Here is a 22522-nt window from a genome sequence, read left to right as displayed (position 1 = left end):
AGTGTCGAGTCATGGCGGGGGGGCGAGGCCAGGCCGGGCCTCCCGCAGGGCCTTGCCCGGGCCCGGGGCCGCCGGGCCCCGCACCGCGGAGGGCTTTGTTTCCCGGCCTCGTCTCGGGCACCGCGGGCTCGCCGCGGCCCCCGGGCCGGGGCTGGCGAGGGCCTTGGCGCTGGCCGACGCCGACATGTTGTACCGGGCATGGCCGAGGCGATCGGCGGTGTTTTCCTCTCGGGTGTCCGGCCTCGCTGTTCATGGCTCTGCTGAGTTCCAGGCTGAGAATCGTCTTCTGCTCTCCTCAGAAATGAGTAACAGCCCCTGCTCGCAGCCCACGTGCCCCTCGAGAGGAGTAAAATAGAACCGAAAGATAAATTTTCCCCAAAGCAGGGATACTCGAAGTGACTTTTTGGCTTTGCCAGAGGCGCTTTTTGTCCTTTTCGTGTCCTTTTACGTGTTTTTTCCTTTCCTTTTGCCACTCCTGGAATCCGGACCTGCTCGGTCCTGTCGGGTCAGTTTCAGCGAGGTGTGCCAGGCATTCTGTGGCCATGGTGGAATTGACATTCCCAGAGCCCTGCTGAGCAGCCGAGCAGGGTGAACATTGTCTTTAAAAGGGGATTGCTACGTTAGCAAACTTCTTCTCGCCTGAATAGGAACCAGCAAAAGTTACTTTTCAGCTGGGACGGGGTTACTTTTTAGATGCCATTTTTTGTCCCTGCTGCTGGCAGCCATCTTGCTGAGCCAAGCCTTAGCACGGCAAGTAAGCATTCCAAAAGCTCAGGGAGTGTGGGTTCTGAAGGGATTCCTGTTTTCCTGTGCCAGCCTGTCTGAAGCAATGTTGAAAACTTGGCGTCTCCAGCACGAGTCTGAACTTACCGTGTGGTTGTCTCGTTCCAGTAAGTGACTGCAGTCACCACATACCTCAGGCACCTCGCTTGTGGACAAAACTGTTTTTATGAATTTTTTTTGTTCTTGAAAACCTGCCTGGGAAAGGCAGTTTAGTCTGTAATTGTTCAGGGTGGTAAGAAACTACTCGTGGTAAGAAACACTCTCCTATCTGGGAAGTGATTTCATAAGGATGGTTATAAAAAGCCAGGCCAGCACGCAGAGGGCATGGCAATTTTCACTTTTGTTTCCGCAGCTGGAATCATTCTGAGACAGTGACTTTTTGCTTATTTTTAGCACAGACTTACAGGAACAGCTTGTTTCCTTACTTTAAGCAGGGCTTTTGAGGTTGGTTGTCATTTTCAGGAGGATCACTAACTGGTAGTTACCTTCTGCTCTGACTCTTCATACCCTTCCCTGTGATGCCTCTGGGTGTTATGTGCTGAACGAGGGGAGCTCTGGCACAGAGAGAAACTGTGGAGTGATGTGAGTCTGTGAAGTTGTGTCAGGAGAGGTTTAGATTGGATATTAGGAAAAGATTCTTCACCTAGCGGGTGGTTGAGCACTGTAACAGGCTCCCCAGGACAGTGGTCACAGCACCAAGCGTGACAGAGTTCAAGAAGTGTTTGGTTGATACTCTCAGGCGTGTGATGTGACTCTTGGGGGAGTCCTGTGCAGGGCCAGGGGTTGTGCTCGATGATTCTTGTGGGTCCCTTCTGGCTCAGGATAGTCTGTGATTCTCTAAGTTGTAGAAAGTCCCCCTGCTCCTTCCCTGTGTCAAATGGGTCTGTTGAACTGCTTTACTGAGGGAGGAAAGCGGGCTGAGGATGTGAACAGGGAACCCACTGTGGTTGGCCTTTAGTGCTAATACATATTTGCTTCAGTTGTATGGATGTCTTGCACTTTGTGTACAAGCTGGGCCATTCACTGTGCTGAGCACTGTGTCCTCTCTTCTGGCCTCTGTCTAGGGGCAGCTTGAATTTCCTTTCAATTCCAAAACAGCTCTAAAGCTGCAGTTTGTGTTCAGTTTGTCTCTTTGTTGAGTCAGGGAAAGAAAGGAGTGAGAGGGAAGGTGTGTGAGGGAGCTGACAAAAGGAGTGGGTCAGGGAGATGATTTGGAGGGTTTGCACTAGGCTCTCTCTGATAGAAAGCTCACTGAGGAACTGTAAAAATTACCTAGGTTAGCTGTCTGTCCCTACCCTTTGCTGAAGCTTGCCAGCAGGAGTAGGAAAATTGGCAGGAGAGAGCCTCAACCCATGCCTTAGGGTTTCCTGATTGGTATTTTCTGTTCATGCTGTCCTTCCCACAGATGTCAGGGTTTGTCTGATTGTGGTTGAGGTGCACAGATCTGTTTGGCCCTGTCATTTCAGCTATAGCAGGAGGAACCCCCAGAGAGATACAAGGGTAAATGGTGATGGTAACAACACCGTAAATTACTGATGGAACATGGGGAGTGCTTGTCTGTCCAAGTGCTTACCCTTATCTGCAGGAGAAATAACATCATGCCTATCTGACTTGTTATTTTGTAGAACTTTTGTTTTTGTCTCTGCAGAACTGTTGGGTCAGAGCACTGAAACTGACCCCGCACATTTGAATGCCTCCATGCTGTTTCTTGGAGACTTTTATTCCATTTTTAATGCCTCCAAGCTTTTCGATCGCTCTTAAGTGCACCTGACATTGATCCAGCCCTCACTTCTTAGGGAACTGTAGGTCCAGTTCTTCCGTACCAAAACTTTTATCTCACATTCAGCAGAACCAAGTGGACTCTTGCCGTGTTCTTCAGCACTGCCGCGTGTTGGGAGATGTCCTGACTTTCTTTCCAGTTTCCCACAGCTTTTGGTTTGTGGACAGTTTTGGCCGAAAAGCTTTCACTTGCTACCTGGTCCCTTTACCATTTATTTTTGATCTTATGTCCCAGGCTGTTTTCCAGGCTTTGTGGCAGTCCCTGTGTCCCCAGGGACAGCCACTCGGTTCCAGTGACAGCTCACGTAGCCGGAATCTGGCAGCAGTTTCTTATCAAAAGGCCTTTGGATCCACGTTTCGTGGTCAGGGGGGTATGAGTTACATTCACACTTGGAACAAACCAAATAGGAGTATTGTGTCTCCCTGGTGTCTCTTACCTCAAATTTTTAAATCTTCCCACTAAATTAGTTTCCAGTGGCCAGGAGCTAATGCCGGGGCAAGGTCCTTGCAAGTAGGTTGTTGGTTTTATGCACTGTTTAACCACAACCTGGCCTGAAAATGTATTCAGTTTCCTTACTGCTCTTTTGGTTTTCCTGGAAGTCCCAGACTTTTTAGGATTCTAACAAGACCACATTTTAGATTGCAGATGGAATTCATAAGCTCCTTCCAGGATGTATCCGGCAGCCTTTCTCGTGTCCTTTTTTTTGTTCAGAGACTAGATCTATAATATCTTCCCTCCTTCACTCTGCAATGAAGAGGGGGAAAAAGGTAACTTTCCCAGTAGTGGCAATCCAGGAAAGATATGTTTTGCAACTTCCCCTTTTGTTCACTTAAAATAATGTTGCCTGTCATTTGCAACATGTTTCCTGTGCTGCTCAGATTTACAGGAAGCTTGAGAGCCTCTTGGAAGCAAGCTGGCTGCCCCCACAGGCTTGCTCAGTATTGTTTCTCCTTTTATGTGTTGGAGGAAGGAACCAAGACCATGTAGCCTGTCTTGGAAAAGCCTCTGTGTTGAGGGGTGTGGGTAACATCACACTGTAGGTATGTCACCCCTCTCTGATGGACTTCTAAAAATGCAGTGAACATGCCAAATGATGCCCAGCTGCCATTTCCACTCAAAGTTTGGGTTTTTTTTTGGTCATTCTATCCCTAAGAGAGTGAAAGGGAGCCAAAGTGTATGACTCTCACCATTGCCTACAAAGCTCCCTGCTCTTTGCCAGTGCTTGCTGCTTGCTTAGGGCAAAGGCAGACTTAGTTTTTTTTGTCACAATCAAGTCAAACTGTGCAAAGTTTTCCATTCTGACACTGGCACATCTGGAATACTTGGAGAACGTAGCCAGGTTCTCCCCCACCGGGGGAAGACACAACAGTCCACCCTTGTTGTCTCTGGCTAATGTACAACTTCCAAGAGCTCCTCCGAAATCACTTGGTTCAAATTCCTCTTCTTTCCTAGAGTGAATTATTCGCTGTATTACATTTTGAAGGAAAACAGTTAATAATCTGCCTTTCTTCCCTTTCCTTGGTGTTTTGCTTGCCCTGTTTTATCGAGGTGAATGAATTATCTCTTGTATTTTTTGTGGTGTCATAGGCTAGAGCTGCAGTGACTGCTGTGAAGGTATTATGGAAAGGTGCTTATATCCTAAAAAAAGACCCAGAATCATTTTGTATGAGCACTTGAATATTTATATTAACTTGCTAGGTTTAACTAATAAGCCTTGGCAGGCTAACCTCTTACAGCTCTTCCTGTCAGGAGAGCTGCATCATTGTCCTTTAATTCCCCTATTTATCTGGGATTTCACAGCAAATAGACTTCGATTTTTGTTTTGTTGGCAGTGTTTACATGTGATTTCAGATGAATCTGAGTAATTCTTTGAGGCAGAACATCTTACAGTCAGCAACATCTCACTGGCCACTTCTTTTCATAGATAGCTTCATAGCTATTTCCATTTGAGGCTCGTAGTTATATTTACTGATGGAAAACATTGTCCTTTGAACTCCTGCAGCTGGTCCCTGGTAAAAAAAACGTTCCCTTTTGTCCTACAAACAAGTGTAATTTCTAAAAGACGAGACAACAAAGAAACTTATAGGAAATGGGGGTGGCCGGACAGGACCAGTGTCACTGAGCCTGATGGGTTGTGTTCTCTCTCCCAGCTCTAAAGCGGATGACTTATCGACTGCTATTCTGAAGCAGAAGAACAGGCCCAATCGGTTAATTGTTGATGAAGCCATCAACGAAGACAACAGTGTTGTGTCACTGTCCCAGGTGCGTCATCTGTAGAGGCAAAGCATTTAATCTGGTAATTTGCAAGCCGTTGCTGTCTGTTAACTTGAAATGTAACTTTGCAACACGACTACAAGTATTTGTGTCAGAAGCTGCAGCTATTACAAGGGAGGGAGGGTTGTCTTGTTTCTCTTCGGCGATAAAATGTTTTTTGAGTCTCGATTTGTGGGATTCAGTTGGGCTTGTGCCCTTACTTTGGCTTCAGGATTAGTTCTACACCAGCATAGTGGGAGCCTCTGTGCTTGGATTCACTTCCTTGGCTTCACTTCCAAGGTGCGTTTTCCAAAGTCAAGTAACTGTCCTTTCAAATGCTTGAACTCCTGTTTTGTCAAAAGCTTGTTCTAACTCTCTCGCTGTTTACAGGCAAAAATGGATGAACTGCAGCTGTTCAGAGGAGACACTGTCCTGCTAAAAGGGAAGAAGAGGAGAGAAGCAGTCTGCATTGTTCTGTCAGATGATACCTGCTCAGATGAGAAGATTCGCATGAACAGGGTTGTTCGCAACAACCTGAGGGTGCGCCTGGGTGATGTGATCAGGTGAGGACACAATGTTACCTGTGGAAGGAATTAGCAACACAGTAGTTGATCTCATAGTATCCGAGCTGCCCTGTGGCAAAAAGAAGTTAAAACTTGCTAGAGATAAGTGGCAAAAAGAATGAAACAGTCAAATAGCGGGATTAAAAATCCCCCAAGAATGCTTATATTCCAGTTTCTGTTGTAAAAAGAATTTTAAAATTAGGAACACTTAAAAAAACGTTGCAGGGATTTTGTTGTGCAACACTTACAGAAAGCAGAATCACAGGATGATTTGGGTTGGAAGGGACCTTAAAAGTAGTAGGAAAGCTTTGAAGTATGGATCTCGGCTTATGGGAGACAGGTTCCATTCTGTGATGGGAGAGGGGAGAAAGGGAGCATGTGAGCATTTCCCAAACATAAAAATGGTAGTGTGCAGTCTTAAATATGAGAGGGCTAACAACTCCTCCTCCTGAGCACTGTCCCAGTAGGGAGTATTCTGCATTTTCTGGGCAAGTTGGAGCCTGGTTTCTGACACTAGACTTTCTGAGGTGGTGTCTGGAATAATCTTTAAATGCAAAATGTTATTCATACAAACTTCACAGATGAGAGAAATGAGGCCATTCCACCCATCTCTCTACCACTAAAAAATGTAATTTTTAAACACCAGTGTAGTTGGGACATAGTGGTGGTTTGTGCCTGTCTGGATTTAAAATAGAGGTGAATCCTTACTTTAAACTGATGTGAGGTTACTGTTGGAATCTCTTCTAGTGTGACAGCCTGTGCTCTCCTCTGTCGACACTGTGTCTGTAGCGGTTCTCAGCCTCCCAAATGTGTTAACAATTGTCTTGACTCGTGAGGTGAAGGAATTTTCAAACCTCTTGCCCTCAAAGTTTTTTTTGCCAGTCTTTAACTGCTTACTGTGCCCTCGTTTCTGCCAAGATCCAAATTCGTGCTAATCGCTTCCTGATTGTGATCTGTCAACAGTTTTCCTTCTGGGATAGTATGTCTTTTCCTTTACCCTTTTGCTATGTCCTCTCTGTAAGGCATGTGGTAAAAGAATTTGTTGGGATATGTGGCAAAAGTCACATATGAAAAGCTGTGTGTTTAGCTACAGTTCCACACAGGCTTCTCTTAGCTGGCAAAGCCAGTTTGAGCTTTCTGCCATTGCTTGATTCTCTGAGCTGTGGCTACAGTAGGCTGTTTTACCTCACAGTAGTAACTGTAGTATTTTAAAAGGGGGAAGGGGCCTCCAACCTTTAACCTAATTGTCAGCCCCCACAAAGTGGGACTGACAGACAGCTGGCTGCAAAAGTGTTTACCCCTGGTTGGTCTTGTGAGAACCTTTGCTCAGAAATCAGGTTTGTCAGCAACAAGAACCCTGGTCTCTGTATTAAGTGAGAGAGAGAAGGAACAAAAAGTTTTCCCCAGCTCACTTTCCCACGCAACTGGTTCTTGTGACTATTGCAGGTCTTTAGGCTGCATTAGTAATGTGTGAATATGCCTTGGGGACAGTGAGTGGGGCTTCAGGAGAGCAGAAGGATAGGAAGAAAGTATGAAACTCCCCAGTGGTCTTGAACAGGGCTGAGAGGAGTGAAGGCAAGTGTGTGCTGTGAAGACTAGCCCTTGGTGGTATGATTTTTGTGTTTTCAGCATTGAAATGTTCTTATGCAGGTGAGAGGTTTCACCAGGACTTGGTGTGGTCTTTGGATGTACTTTCCTGGAACGGGGCATCCCTGCCTTCTCCAGACTCAGGTGTAAGTCCAGCATGATGTGGCTAACTGGCATTTTCTTCCATTGCAGCATCCAGCCCTGCCCAGATGTGAAATATGGCAAACGTATCCACGTGCTGCCGATTGATGACACGGTAGAGGGGATCACGGGGAATCTGTTTGAGGTCTATCTCAAGCCCTACTTCCTGGAAGCCTACAGACCCATCAGGAAAGGTAATAATGCCTGTCTTCATGGCAGCAACTGTGAGCTAGTCCTAAGACTGAATACAGAGAATTTCTAGAAGCTTGCACAGGTTAGATTAGACCAACATCTGTAGAGTGAAATTTGTTGGTGTTGATTTAAATTTTCCTTAATCTTCAGAAGGAGCAATTGCTGCTGCTGGCTGGCAGAGCAGTTTGATAGTTGTGCTTTTTTTACCTGTGTAAAATGAGAGATCATCAGAAAAGGCTCAGGTGGGACTGAGAGAAAATATCATGAAACTAAGTTGCTACCTTTTGATGGAATTGGGGAGTTGCCTGCATATTAATGAGGTGGTTGGGTGTGCGTAGTGCTTACCTGGTTTCCTCAAAGTTCATCCTCAATTAATATGGTAATCAGAGGGGAGTCAGGTTCAGATCCCCAAATGTGGAGTGGTGGAGATGGCTGCTGCAAGGTGGTGATGTGCATATAGCTGCCATAGGAGCTATAATATGCAGTATTATATAGCATTTAACATAATACAATTTAGTTAATTTCCTACTCTCACCCAAAATCAAATCACCTTGAGCCATACATTGTACTTCCCCATCCTCCCACATCACCCACCAGGTGCACCCAGGTCCTTGAGGAAGAGCAGAACCACAGATGGGCTTGCCTTTGTCTGAGCCAGGAGTAACCAAGACTGTTTTCCCCATCCTATTTTTTATGTGAACTACGGGAACTTTATCCCCTTCTACAGTACACAGAAGCATTGATTGGGCAGGGCCAGTCACCAGGTGGCTTTTGCTAAATGTGTATATGTGTTTGATGGTCCTACCACCCTTTGTGCTTGGTGTAGTCCTGAACAGTCCACTAAATCATTTGATTTTCCAGAGGCTGGTGCACGATTGGGAATGTGATGCACCCTCTCAGTGTCTCTGAGGTTGGAGTAGCCTCAGTGCCTGATGGTTTGTCAGATCCAAAGACCTTCTTTTCCCTTGAGGGTATGGAATAGTGTTGAACAAGGTTCCATGGGCCTGGGCCAGGTCCCACCACCCTGCAGTGATTTGAGTCTCTCTCAAACTGCCAGCATGACAGCACACCTTTTTCCAGGTATTTTACTAGTTTTTCAGGACTGTACACTTATTCAGGATTGAGATACCAAAATGTTGGAGGTAACCACTGTCCTAGTTGCTTTCCCATACCATTCCACAGACCCTGCCACTCATAACTGTCCATGCTCTGAACACATCTCTGGATGATGTTTTAAATAGTGTTAACCTGAAACAAGACCTGGAGCACATTCAGCAACATGCTGGTTCACAGCACCAACCGTGACAGAATTCCAGAAGCCAAAAGTGTTTGGACAATGCTCTCAGGCACATGGTGTGACTCTTGGGGCTGTCCTGTGCAGGGCCAGAGGTTGGATGTGATGTTCCCCGTGGGTCCCTTCCAACTCAGGATATTCCATGATTCAGTGATAGGACCAGCTTGGTTTCAGGTGTTTTGAAAGGATATTAAAAATCTTTCAAATTCTCAACTGCTACATTAGTCAGCCCGAAGGAGAAGAAAGACATCGGGAGGGAGGGAGGAGGTGTAGCAAAGGTGCAATTACCAGTAGTTCCCAGTGGATGGCTCCCGATGAACTCAAGGAGAAGCAGTTCTCAGTGCAGGTACCAGATTTGCTTCCCGACCAGTAATTCCATTGTATCATAAGGCACTACTGCGAAGAACAGCCCAATGATAACCTTTGCCCAGGCCCCAAGGACCATAAATATCACCCCAGGGAACAGGTACAATAAAGTGTTAAAAAATACACCCTGAGAACAAGTGCAAATCTACATTGTCACCAGCTACTATTACACTGATACAATGAGTGCTTGTAACAAATTTGATTTGATTGCCTGCTGGGATCTGTCGCTGTCTCAACCCTTTGCGTTCCTGTTGGGTGCAGGAAAGGAGGCAAATAAGTATCACGCAGCCACTCACTCATTCCCCACCCAGCCATGGGATGGGGAGGAGATCAGGAAAAAAATAAAAATTCGTAGGATAAGAACAGTTTAATAATTGAAGCAAAGTAAAATGTAACAATAATGAAGATTATAGTAGTAATTGTAATGGAAAAGGGTAGTGATGAAACCCAAGAAAGGCAAGTGTTACACAACACAATTGCTGACCACCTGCTGACTGATGCCCATCCCATCCCCCAGCAGTGCTTGGCATTCCCCAGTGAAATCCCCCCAGTTTATATACTGGGCATGGCATTCTGTGGTGGGGAATATCCCTTTGGCCAGTTCGCTTCAGCTCTCCTGGCCATGCTTGCTCCCAGTTTTTTGTGCACCTGGTCCTCGCCAGAGCATGGGACACTAAGTTCTTGGTTCAGGGTAAAGACTGCTGAGCAACAACTGAAATATCAGTTTGTTATCAGTGTTATTCTCATAGAAAATCCAAAGCACAGCACTGTATTTACCAGTTACTAAGAAGAAAATTACTTCTATCGCAGCTGAAACCAAAACAAGTATGCCAGTTTGCACCCTGACTAAATTCCCTTCTTCAGAGTAATTTAAGTAATAACTGGGAGAGTGTGGAGAGAACCAAATGCAGTTTTGGGGTTGTGCTTGTAGCACTTCTGCTGTAAATAGCTCTGAATACACTACAGACACAAGCTGAAGTTATCCAGGGTCTGTAGCCCAGTTTAGCCAGGAATCATAGGGCAGTGTTATTTGTTATTCTCTTTCTGTATACAAACAGTTATAACTAGTAGCAACTAGTTATAATAAATTCAGAATGAATTTTTATTAAGTTAGGGCTTTCTGCCTGTTCTAGAAATTTTAAATGGAAACTGAATGGAAAAGAAATGTGTTTCCTTGCCTTTGTGTTTTGTATTTGGACTGGGTGTTCTGTTGTTTGCTGTTTCACACTGGATGAAATTTGAGAACTTAAGCAGTGCTTGGGTGGTCACAGTAGATGCAGATCTGGAGTTTAACACACAGAGCAGTGTTACAAATGCTAGCAGTGTCTGCTTGTGTAACCCCTTTCCTTGAACTCTGGGGCTGCTGATGGTACAGGGGTCAACATTTTGGAGATATGGGTTGGAGGAGGCCACTGATGTGTGGGATTTTACAGGTGACATCTTCTTGGTGCGTGGAGGGATGCGTGCAGTGGAGTTCAAAGTGGTGGAGACAGATCCAAGCCCTTACTGCATAGTGGCTCCAGACACAGTGATCCATTGTGAAGGAGAGCCCATCAAACGAGAGGTGAGCAGAATCCTGCCATGTGGTTCTCCTGCTGAATCTCCTCTGTCCAAAATCTATTTCCATGGCAGTGCTTGAGGGCAGCAGTGTTTGCAGTTCCTGTTTTGCCATTTTCTATATTGAACATAATGGTTAGAAACTCTGTTTTCAGGAGATGAACTGCTGCAGAAGGTAGTCAGAGAAATTTACTTCCAGTGTCCTTCTTCATATGCTGAAGGCACCAGGGTGTAGGGTTGCTGATGAGAAGCGTGCTTTGGCAGCAGCTCTTTTGCATCTGCTTCCAGATACCTCATGCTGGAGCTATCTGGATACCTCAAGCTTAGGTACTTCTTTTAATTCCAGTGTTCCCTTGATCCATAGCAGGGAGAGCTTATAATGTTGCTAAATTTCATGCCAGCCACGTGAAAAGAAAGCAATTGGTACTTTTTGAATGAGAAATTTGAAATCCCAAAATTATTGACTTTAAAACACAAAACATGTTTCCCCAGTCCCTTTAGGTGTCTAGCCTTGAGTGTTGCAACCTTAAGGCAGCCCGAAGGGCCTGTCTGACAGGTCTTGGTCACCTTACTGTTTTAAAGCAGGAAATGAGCTACGGTAGATGCATAATTCATAGAATAAGTGCCTTTTTTCTGCTTGAAAACAGAGTGAGTGCTGGTTTGTGTTTAGCTGTCTTCATCTCTGTGGCACTTGTGAGGCTGCATCTGGGCACCCCATGAATCCAATTTGGGCCCTTCAGGACACAGCAGTGACAGATAGGAGCAAGTTCAGTCAAGGCAACCAGAATGATGAGCTGGAGGTCAGATTGAGTGAGGAGGGACTGGGGTCATGGAATGATGCAGACTGGATAAGGGAAGGCTAAAGGGCAGGCTTCCTGACAACTGCCTGGTGGGAAGGGATAGATGACCAGTTCTTCTGAGTGCTGTACCCGGGGACAGGACCAGAGGCACTGGCATAAGCCGGGCCAAGGGAAATTCCCAGTAGATACTAGGAAAAATGTTTTCCCCAGCCCTGGAGCAGGGCCCAGAGCAGGCAGGAATCTCCAAACCTGGAGACCTTCAGTGCTTGATAGGTCCAGCCCTGCTTGAAGTAAGTGTGGCTTGGACTGAGCCCCTCTGAGATTCTAGACTGTTATTTTATTATTTTGGTGTGACCTAATGTTACAGATAACTGAGGCCAGTGTAGGTTTGGACAGCTGAATGAATGGATGCTGTGAAGAAAGGATTGGTTACAGTTGATCTTATCCATATGTCTGCATCTTAACATTCTGTGCTGATTGGAGTCAGTCCCAAAAGACAATGCTACATCTGCAAACTGTGTGTCAGACAGACCATGTCAGGTAGTTAGACATAGCACTTGCTGTTTAAGGAGAAAGTATATTTTATACTGACGTTGTCTCTTATTACTTCTGTTAGCCCCATCAAAGGGTCACAGAGCTTGTTTTGTGCTAGAGTCTGTAGGGAACCTGGCAGCAGAGGCTGTCATTCCAGGAGGTGGGCTTCAGTGAAGTCTGAGTACGTGCAGGCAATTCCCTTTGTATGTCTGGGAAGACAGAGATAAGGAACAATGGTAGAAGACACCAGGAAGACTTGAAAGTGAGAATCTCAAGACAGGCAAGAAATGTCTACGAGCAAAAATCCGTATTCTTGGCTTCTGTAGACTGGGAGGGGTTGTTGAACTATTGTTTTCACTGAAATGTTTAATGTGTTTCCTTCTGGGTAGGATGAAGAGGAGTCGCTGAATGAAGTGGGCTACGACGACATCGGTGGCTGCCGGAAGCAGCTGGCTCAGATCAAAGAGATGGTGGAGCTGCCCCTCCGACACCCTGCTCTCTTCAAGGCCATAGGAGTGAAGGTACGTCCCTGTGTGCACCAGCTGGATGAGTGGATCTCTCCAGGATGGGGGTTTAGGAGGCACTGGGGAGGGGAATAAGTAATCTGTGTTGGCTTTTTTTTTTTTTTTCCCCTATTTTAATGCTGGTGTTAGAAGAGTATTTGCTTACTTGTTCTGGACACAGACTGAAGCGCTGGCATCTTGTAAAAGGAGTGATGCTTTGAGTCAGAGCTGCCAGTTACTGGCAAGGTTTTTGTTGTGTGTCATGCGAAGTATAAGGGTGTTGATAGCAATGCTGCGATGGCAGCTGTTACATGAGTTTGCATCACAGTTTCAGACTGGCTTTATCAAATGCTTACAGTTTCACTGTGAAGCTACTTAAGCATTTAGATACTCACCACCTAAGCCCCTGGCCTTTGTCCTCAGCCTCCACGTGGGATCCTGCTGTATGGTCCTCCTGGCACTGGTAAAACACTGATTGCCCGAGCGGTGGCCAACGAAACGGGGGCTTTCTTCTTCCTGATCAACGGTAAGTTTTGTGGCTGCTTTGGCCCCAGATCTGCTGTGTGCTCATTCGTTCATCTTATGGTACAGATTGATGTTCATAGGGCATGCTTAGAGCCACGTTGTCTCCCTGACATCCTTCCTTACCTCTTTCAAGTGGGTCTCTGGGGACACTTGAAGGCTGTTTGTGTGGAAGCATCTGTAGTGGCACTTCCCTGAAGCTTGACTGTGCTGTAGCAGGTTGCTTGGAAGATTGCAGTGTGACACAGGAATTTGGAGTCTATCTATCTGTTCATTTATGTTGGTAAGGGCAGAGCTGGCAAGGTTTCTGTTGCTCCCATCATGTTCCATTCAGAAAAGAAGCTACTGTGGCTGTGGATTTCTTTCCCCTCATGTAAAGTATAAGACCTGTTTTGTTTCATGTAACATTAATTGGAAGGAACTTCCCAGAAAACTGTAATGAATTCCTTGGGATGTTGCTACAAGTGACAGAACTCCTATTGATAACTCCCCTGTAGCAGCTGAGCTGGCTGCTGGTTGATATCTAGTAAGGGCCAAATTCTGGATTTTCTGCACTGCTTTTCTGTCCTATTTTAGTCAGTGCTGGAATAACTGAACATTTTTACTGAAGGAGTGCAGCTTTTCTTCTCTGATTTCAGCCATGTAGGCCCGTGACAACAACAGCAAAGGAGAATGTAACACAGCACAGCATTGACCAGCAGTAGGGAAGTGACTTGCTTTGTATCTCAAGATAGTGGATGTAGATGGGCCTGTTTCAGCCATATGTCACCCTTGTCATGTACTTCCTCAAGTGTGTGCAAGCTGTCACTGAATGCTAATGCACCAGCCGTTTCTTCAGACACTGGTACATCTATCACATAATAAAAATAACGTTGTCAGAGTTAGCGATGCATTCTCTGTCTGCTGGTCCCAACTCTGAGCTGCAGGCAGTGTTGTAGACAGAGTTGGTATGAACTGGTGAGTTACCTGTAATGAAACACTCAGAGTACCTGCCTACACACCCGTGGTGCTGTGGCTTGGAACCTTAGTGCTCCTGAGGGTCAGGTTTCTTTTTCTTGGGTCCTTTAGAAGCATACTTTCTGTTCATTGCCACTCCCATCAGCATGATGCAAAAATCTGTAAACTTTCATTAGTGTTCAGCAATTGTAGATGTCAGAGGAATGCTGTCTTTCCTTTTGGGATTGATGTGCTTGCACACTGTTTTTTATTTAACCTTTGAGAGGAGATGGGGATTGTGTTTTTGTTTGTTCGTGTCCGTTTGATTTAATTTTTTAAACTCATTTATAGGATCATACAAAGGTAAATGTGTATCTGTGTAATATAAGCTAAAGGTGGCTTCACAGAGCTTTTTCCCTCCCTACCCTGATAATTCATCACCATATATAATTTGATTGCTTCTCTTGCAAGCTAGGACTGGCATTAACTGTGTGTGGTGGCACATTACAGAGAAGCTCACCAGGTGTGAAATAGGGTAAGGAAAGAGGCAGCTAAAGGTAGCTCATTGACTAGTGCTGCATTCTCTTAGATTAAACTGAAAACACCAAAATAATGATAGAAAGTAATTCTGCATGCTGGTCTTGCCTTTCAGCTGCAGATTTAGTGAACTTGATTGATAGTATTTGCTTTGGCTTGAAATATAGATTGTCCCATGTGGTTGTTGTACTAAAAAAATTGAGCTGCATGTTTTTGGGGCTAGCTGCCTCTCTTCTCGTTGCCACAATGTTGCTATTTTTTTAGGTCCTGAGATCATGAGCAAGCTGGCTGGTGAGTCTGAGAGCAACCTGAGGAAAGCATTTGAGGAAGCAGAGAAGAACGCTCCTGCCATCATCTTCATTGATGAACTGGATGCCATTGCTCCTAAAAGAGAGAAGGTAAAGAGAGCCTGTAGGAGGTAAAGCAGCATGTCCTTTTTGGTAGCAGCTGGTACAAATCTCTGCATTTGACTACAGGGTAAAGCAATTGGGTTGGAAGTGAGAAGGATGCTATACAGTTCTTGATGTCTGTTACCATCATGTTGTATCTACCTGCCCTGGTGCAGTGCTGGCTCCCCTGCTCCTTGTAGAGCTGTTGGTGTAACCACTGCTTTCTCTCTGCACAGACACACGGAGAGGTGGAACGTCGCATCGTGTCTCAGCTGCTGACCCTCATGGACGGGCTGAAGCAGAGAGCACACGTGATCGTGATGGCAGCCACCAACAGACCCAACAGCATCGACCCAGCGCTCAGGAGATTCGGTAACACACCTCTTCTTGTGTGTCACATACTTTGTCGCAGGCCGTGCCTCAGGGGCCCCGGGAGGATTGAGCAGAAATTAATGCTTAACACTTCCTGTGTGTTACATAAACTACTACCCTGTCTCCAGCTGCTTGCTAGGAATTAATTTCTAGGCTTCCGGCCTTTGGTGCCGTTTTCTGTGCCATGTTAGGTGAGAGCTTGTAGAAATAATACTTTGAAGTGGAAAAGTGTGCTAGCCTCTCTTAGGTGAGGCTATTTCAGGACACGCTTAAGGAGTAAATGCCGGAGGGGATGTTCATGCCTTAGACTGCAGAAAGCTCTGAATGATCTATTTCTCTGTCTTTTATTAATGAGAAATACAGTAGATTCTGAGATTCAGGTGTTCAAAAGAGTGCATTGGGAATGAACGTCTGGTGTGTGACCACTTGGTAGAGTCTGTCAGGTGTGTAGGGGCAAATGGCCTCTTAAATATGTAGTGAGCCATTTGGAAGCACAGCCATGACTAGAGGAAAAATACAGGTGTACATACCTAACTAAGTTAATATTGTGGTGATACCCTGGTTTCCTGCCCCTCTGGTTTCATGTGTTTGACTGCTTGGGTACTGCCGTGAAAGTTCTGAAAAATTAAATCTCTCAGTAATTGTGACCTCTTGTGTTAAAGGCACAAAGGTAGAAATAAACAAAAATTTGTCATGGTATCTTGGTTCGGGGAAGCATAATTTCCTAAAAGTGAGACTTAGAAAAAATTACTAAATGAGCAATGCTATGTTTATATACAGTAAGCTGTATACAGCTAATACAGTAGTCTCACTTCCCAAATGGCTAAAATCTTTCCTTCTCCTCTGACCTGTCTCTGCTACTGTGCTGCTAGATACTGCAGAGAAATGCAAAGCTCTGACAGTCTCAGAAGTTGTTTGTGGCATGTCATCACGTTGTTCAGTCAGAGAAGGCAGCAACCTCAGCTCCTCTACTGTGCAGAATCAAAAGCTCAACAAGTGTTTGTACTCCCCAGGTCGCTTTGACAGAGAGGTGGATATTGGTATCCCAGATGCCACTGGGCGCCTGGAGATCCTGCAGATCCACACGAAAAATATGAAACTGGCTGATGATGTGGATCTGGAACAGGTGAGTAGTGTGCTATTAGGAAAGCTTGTCTCATTCCTGGTGCTCTTGTTTTGTAGTGGGAGAGTTGTTAAAGCTTGACCACGTGTATGTAGTTGCTCGATTAGGGCAGCGTGAAACTACAATGAATGTATGACCTCTGGGGTTCCTTCTGGCTGGTGTACCAGTGACCAAAAGCCCTCGCTCACTAGTAAAGAATGGCGTGGCTAAGTGAAACAAATATGTATCATTCCAATCTGGAAGTGCCTTGCCACTGTCCTCCTGGGTTTGTTTGCTGTGGTGTTCTATTTAAAAGGGCAGCAGGCTCGAAGCTGCTCCCACACAGCTGGGTGAGCATTGTGGTACAACTGGACACCATCTGTAAGCTGGATAGTGCCTGTCATCTCTGTCCTGAATGAAGAACTGCAGTCCTCAGGGTTATCTTTCTGCACAACATCTGAATTCCAGATGCAGTTTTGATCTCTGGTAGGCAGTGGAGCAGCGGTGTCTTTGCCTGTTAAACATGTGGTAGCACTTGGATCCGCAGGAAAGCCCTGGTGTTGCTGTTCTACATCCAGAGCTCTGCACCTCCCAGTGTTGACCTTGCGTATATCCCTGTGAGTCATAGTCAGTGCTCTGCTTTCAGGTGGCAAACGAGACCCATGGCCATGTTGGTGCTGACTTGGCTGCTCTTTGCTCAGAAGCTGCTCTTCAGGCTATCAGAAAGAAGATGGATCTCATAGACTTGGAAGATGAAACCATCGATGCTGAAGTAATGAACTCGCTGGCTGTGACCATGGATGACTTCAGGGTAATGCAGGAGTACCCCTCTTTCTTCTGGGTGCAGTTGCTTCTCTGAAGCAAGTAAAACATTACATGCTAGAATTTATGCTGTTTCTTGTATTGACAGTGGGCTTTGAGCCAGAGCAACCCTTCTGCCCTTCGGGAGACTGTGGTGGAGGTGCCACAAGTTACCTGGGAAGATATTGGTGGTCTAGAAGATGTAAAGAGAGAACTCCAGGAGCTTGTACAGGTAAGGCTTTATGAAAGATTTTTTACTTAGCCAGCTTGAAAAATAATTATGATAATAAAATTCAGAATGTCTTCAGTTTCCTGTTTGGGCTGCAAACAGGGTAAATGCAGGGGCTTTATGGTATCTGCTTGTAATGGACTATAAATACTATGCTGTTCCATCTTAGTGAATTTGGAGAGGAAGGTGCTGGGAGCAGCATCAGGCTTCCCTGAGCTGAGTCTACAGTGACATTTTGGGTGGGTGTTGTGTAACATGCAGAAAGCCACAGTTCTGCTTCTCTTAAGTGGAGACCAGGAGTGGGACCACTGCTGAGAATCATCTCACATGGTGGCTTTATCTGCCAGACAGTGGATGAAGATGCTTCTACAGAGAGCCTTTGAAGGGCTCCCTATCAGCCTTAGCACAGGGACAGGTGAGAAGTAATTGCAAAGCCCTCTACAAAGGGAAGGGCTGGGACAAAAAGTCATGAGTGATCTGTGGAAGCTCCAGGCGTCTGCATGGGCATGATTTGGTTTGATACATTCTTGCTTTCAGTTGGCACTGTAGAAACATCCTGTCTGTGAATAAAAGAATCTGTCTAATTTTCTGATGTTAAAATCATCACCTGTCTGTGTCTGACCTCATTGCTGAGGATAAGGGCTCACATCAGACGCCTTGCCTGTCTCTGGAGAGCAGAGCAAATAGGTTAGGTAATGAGCTGTTCCCTTTTGCTTCTGCAGGGCAGAGTGAAACTGAGGTTAAGTGTGCTGGAAAACTACCTGAACTGGTACTTAGTTCCTAGAGGTAAAGGGGTTATTTAGGGCAGCTTTCCAACTTAGCCATGGTGCTTTTGAAAAAAATGGACCGGTGTCCACTTAAAAACTGCAATGGCACTAGGCAGTTTCTTGTGTTTAACCCAACAGAGATCTCAGGTAGTGTTTCTGGTAGACAGAGAACCCAAACTGAATCAGGGAAAGGTGTTCTTGCTCATGGCAGTGGATTTGGACTGTCCCTTCCCACCCAAAGTATTCTGTTCTTACAAGGTACAGGCCTGTTCTGGCTCCTCACAAGAGGTTTTTTGGTTTGTTTTCCTTCAGTATCCTGTGGAGCACCCAGACAAGTTCCTCAAATTTGGCATGACCCCATCAAAAGGGGTTCTCTTCTATGGGCCACCTGGTTGTGGTAAGACACTGCTGGCCAAAGCCATTGCCAACGAATGCCAGGCAAACTTCATTTCCATCAAGGGGCCGGAATTGCTCACCATGTGGTTTGGCGAGTCTGAAGCCAACGTGCGCGAGATCTTTGACAAGGTAAGTGTTTCTTCTACTCCCCATGCTGTGTTTGTGCTGAGGTTACCTCAGAACTTTGTCTCCACCACATCTGTCTTACTGGCCTGGTTCTTTTTCGTATCTTCAGTGTTTTTCCCACTTGCCCTGAGAGCAGGTTGGAGAATCCCTAAGCTCCCTGGACCTGTGTGCTGGTGTTAAAGCGCTCTCATTGTGAACAATTTTTTTCCATATTTCTCACTGAGATTTTCTATGTGCCTGTGGTCTCTCCTCCTCTCACTGCACGCTGTGAAGAAAGATCCAGCTCCCTTTCCCAATAACTACACATTAGGTAGCTGAAGACAACGATTGGACTTCCCCCTTCCGTTGGATATATCTCACCTACTTGCGTGCCTGAATAACCAGTTGACATCCTCAGGTCTTGCAGGAAGAGTTCTACTCCAGCAAAATGGCTCCAGTTTTCCCTCTGGTCACTGGAGTTTGTACTCTTCTACCTGGTTCACAGTTCTCCCACTTTGGCAAAATTCAACTTCTTCAGGAGAATTTAATGGAGGGTTTGTGTGGCAGGGAACTACTCTGAAGCAGCTCTTCCAACCTCTCCTTGTGGCAGCAGTGCTCTGGTACTCCTCTGAACTGTGTTAATGGTAGAGAAGGCTTAGTGTGGAGTCAGCGTGCCCCTTTTTGAGAGGTATTAGCACAGAGTAATGGCTCCCATTGCTTTCTGCAGGCTCGCCAAGCAGCCCCTTGTGTGCTGTTCTTTGATGAGCTGGACTCCATCGCCAAGGCCCGAGGTGGGAACATTGGCGATGGCGGCGGTGCCGCAGACCGTGTCATCAACCAGATCCTGACGGAGATGGACGGCATGTCCACCAAGAAAAATGTCTTCATCATCGGTGCCACCAACAGACCAGACATCATCGACCCGGCCATCCTGCGCCCCGGCCGCCTGGATCAGCTCATCTACATCCCCCTGCCTGATGAGAAGTCCCGGGTTGCAATTCTTAAGGCCAACCTGAGGAAATCACCAGTTGCCAAGGTAGGATCTGTGCCCTGACTGCATCTGGCTTGGGTTTGCTGTGTGCTGCTCATGTTCCTCACAGGCTGGGGACAGCACAGGGGCCTGGAGGCTGATCCATGTGGTAGGGTGGAAAAAGAAGCTTGAGCTCAGAGCCTAGGTATCAGCAAAGCTAGGTGCTGGTGTGCAACCACAGCAGGTCTCCACACATAGTGGAGTTCTGCTCATGGTGCAAGATCAGAAAAGCCTGTTATGGTGAGATGGAAAAGTTTCTGGTACTCTGAAAAAAAAAAATCTTGTAGAACACAGAGTGGGGAAATTGAAATTGAAGAGGAGCCATTGCAGTGAGCTGTTGTTGAACCCTGCCATAGGCAAGAGCTGTGTCCCTTGCCTGAGGAGAAGGAATAATGCAGCTGAGAGTTATTCAGAGAAAAGCAGGCATGAAGTGAGAGCCCAAGCCTTTTTATGCCCAGCTTACCTTTTTAGGTGTTTTTGGGAAGGAAAGTTTCAAAGGAGGTTGCTGTACTACCCTCTCAGCTGAGTGGGAGGAGGAGAGCTCAGTTGTCTTGGTCTGCCTGCGCCCCATCTCTATTTCCAGTCTGATGGTATTTTGTTTAACTCCTCATGCTGAGACTTGAGCAAATCATATCCTAAATCTGCAAGTGCAGAGGCATTTACAGCCACCCTGTGGATTCCTGGTGGGTGTGAGGAGCATAGCCTGCTTTCATGTGTGGTTAAGTTTTCCCAAAAACAAGAATCTTATCAGCTAATCTTTCCAAAATTGTCTATAGTTAAGGCAGCACCTTGGGGTCTGAAGACACCTCTCTGTCACCTGAGGATGTGAGGTGTTAAGGAAAGGCCTCTCTTGCTTTTGTGTTTTTCACTAGGATGTCGACCTGGATTTCCTGGCTAAGATGACCAATGGCTTTTCGGGGGCTGACCTGACGGAGATTTGCCAGCGTGCCTGCAAACTGGCCATCCGTGAATCCATCGAGAGCGAGATCCGGCGAGAGCGTGAGCGGCAGACCAACCCCTCTGCCATGGTGAGTGGGGCTCTTGTATTCCTCTGGCATCCGCGGGGATGAGCGGGCTCCTGCGCAGAGCACGGAGCTGGAGCACTTCCTTCTCATCTTCTGGGAGGTTGAGAACCCTGCTCAGGGGCCTCATGGTCAGCACTTGCTCACAGGAGGCACCTGCTGCAGCCCTGGCTCATGCCTGCCTCTCCAGCCCCTACCATGGGGGTAGTATTGGAGCATCCTGGCCTGGAGGGAGGCTCTGGATGGCCCTCAGGCACACGACTCACCTGGTCCCTCTGTCCTGCTGTAGGAGGTGGAGGAGGATGACCCGGTCCCCGAGATCCGTAGGGATCACTTTGAGGAGGCCATGCGCTTTGCTCGCCGCTCTGTCAGTGACAATGACATCAGGAAATACGAGATGTTTGCACAGACCCTACAGCAGAGCCGTGGCTTTGGCAGCTTCAGGTACCTGTGGGGTGTGAGGGGCGGGTGGCACCTAGGCAGCTTTCTGATGGGTTCTGGGCAACAATCCCCTTTTCCACTGGGAGTTCCTGTTCTCCTCAGTGTGTACAGCACACATTCCTGTTCCCCACAGCGTGGTGAGTGTAGGCTGTGCTGCAGGTCAGTTGTAGCTGCCCTGTTAGTGCTACTCAAGTCCAACAACCTTTCTCCTGTAACACAAGCAACAGCCAGCAGCTGTGAGCCCTTTGACCTGCCCTAAGACTTTGTCCCATTCCTCCTACCTGTCCTACGCATCAGCAGGGGTTGGTGTGGAGGGAGGGGATGGTGCTGAGCTGCGAGGAGGCTTTTGAACAGCATCTCTTCTCTCCCCTCCTGCTCTGCTGCACACAGGTTCCCCTCAGGCAACCAGGGCGGCGCCGGTCCGAGCCAAGGCACAGGAGGTGGCAGCGGGGGCAACGTGTACAGCGAAGACAATGACGACGATCTCTATGGTTAACTCGCTGTCCTCCGTGGACCAAACTCCACACCAGGCCACGTTGTACAGGGAAAAATCCAATGTTCAGTGGACTCTTGGCTTCTTCATTCCTCAGTCAGAACAGTGTAGCTGCACGTCAGACTTTGTACAGGGGATGTTTTCTGCAAACACAAATCCAGAGTGGTGTTCAGTTGGGAGGCAGACAGTGAATTAACAAGGAAGGGGAACTGACTTAATTTCTGAGAAATTTCTGTTCTAGTTTATGTGGCAGAATCAGCAGCTTTAGCAAAAGGGTACAACGCTAGCCTGTATTAAAAAAATAAAACCCCACGAAAAATAATAAAAAAAAATTAATAAAAATCCCACAAAACTCTAGCCAGGCCCCAGCAGTTCCTTTGTGTGGTGCTGGCACTATCTTAGCCTGTGTCTCTGGTACTGTCTGAGCATTCTTTGCTCCAGTGGAGTCCATCTGTCCGTCTGTACGTGTGCTTTCCTGCTGTGCTCAGGGCTGCTGTTCACGTGTAACTCCTCCCAGCTCTGCTAATGGGAGAAATGGCTTTGGCGGAGTCTCTGCCCTGCTCTGGCCTGGTGGGAAGTGCCAGGTAAGAGCCTGGCAAGCAGGTACCTGGTGTTGCTTCTCTTGAGTCTGGCCATGAGCTGTCAGATCTCCTCCTGCTTTGGCTCTGCAGCAAAGGACCTCTCCAGCAATCCCCATCTCTTCCAGGCACAAGGGGCACTTGGGCTGCCTCTGGTGTGTGCAGTGCAGTGTGACACCACTGTGGTTAGGGGAGAGGGGATGTTCAGCACATTCCATGTGTATCACTGATCTTGGAAGATCAGCTGGCCTTGCATGGTGTCCCAGACCCAATCGATGGCTTCTGATCATGGTTTTTCTTCCTTTCCCCCTCTTCTGCCTTGCTTGGTTTATTTTCTCTTCTCTGAACTGAAGAATGTGCTACTTATGTATTTGGTGGTTTTACATCAGGGAAGCCCTGGGTCTGGAGTACAGCCCCGCCCTCGGCTTGGTGGGGTGGGGGTGGCCTGT

At 46.8% G+C, this 22522-nt stretch overlaps 1 protein-coding gene across 1 annotated transcript in view; it reads left to right on the top strand.

Moving 5' to 3' along the window:
* Window positions 1–21852, top strand: part of VCP (valosin containing protein) — a 22475-nt gene extending 623 nt beyond the window's left edge. Inside the window, exons 2-17 of the mRNA XM_027665335.1 lie at window positions 4714–4825; window positions 5207–5379; window positions 7159–7301; window positions 10393–10523; window positions 12240–12371; window positions 12777–12879; window positions 14613–14746; window positions 14974–15109; window positions 16123–16235; window positions 16858–17022; window positions 17122–17244; window positions 18321–18533; window positions 19237–19545; window positions 20412–20567; window positions 20851–21005; window positions 21393–21852. Coding sequence (XP_027521136.1) covers window positions 4714–4825; window positions 5207–5379; window positions 7159–7301; window positions 10393–10523; window positions 12240–12371; window positions 12777–12879; window positions 14613–14746; window positions 14974–15109; window positions 16123–16235; window positions 16858–17022; window positions 17122–17244; window positions 18321–18533; window positions 19237–19545; window positions 20412–20567; window positions 20851–21005; window positions 21393–21498 — 2404 coding nt within the window. The 3' untranslated portion in view covers window positions 21499–21852. The remainder of the gene's footprint in view (window positions 1–4713; window positions 4826–5206; window positions 5380–7158; window positions 7302–10392; window positions 10524–12239; window positions 12372–12776; window positions 12880–14612; window positions 14747–14973; window positions 15110–16122; window positions 16236–16857; window positions 17023–17121; window positions 17245–18320; window positions 18534–19236; window positions 19546–20411; window positions 20568–20850; window positions 21006–21392) is intronic.
* The last annotated feature ends 670 nt before the right edge of the window (window positions 21853–22522 follow it).

This window comes from Corapipo altera, unplaced genomic scaffold (assembly GCF_003945725.1).
Source record: "Corapipo altera isolate COAL_440 unplaced genomic scaffold, ASM394572v1 61045, whole genome shotgun sequence".
NCBI classification, from domain to species: domain Eukaryota; kingdom Metazoa; phylum Chordata; class Aves; order Passeriformes; family Pipridae; genus Corapipo; species Corapipo altera.
Note: the sequence above shows the minus strand (reverse complement) of the source record. Positions and strands in the feature narration are given on the sequence as shown.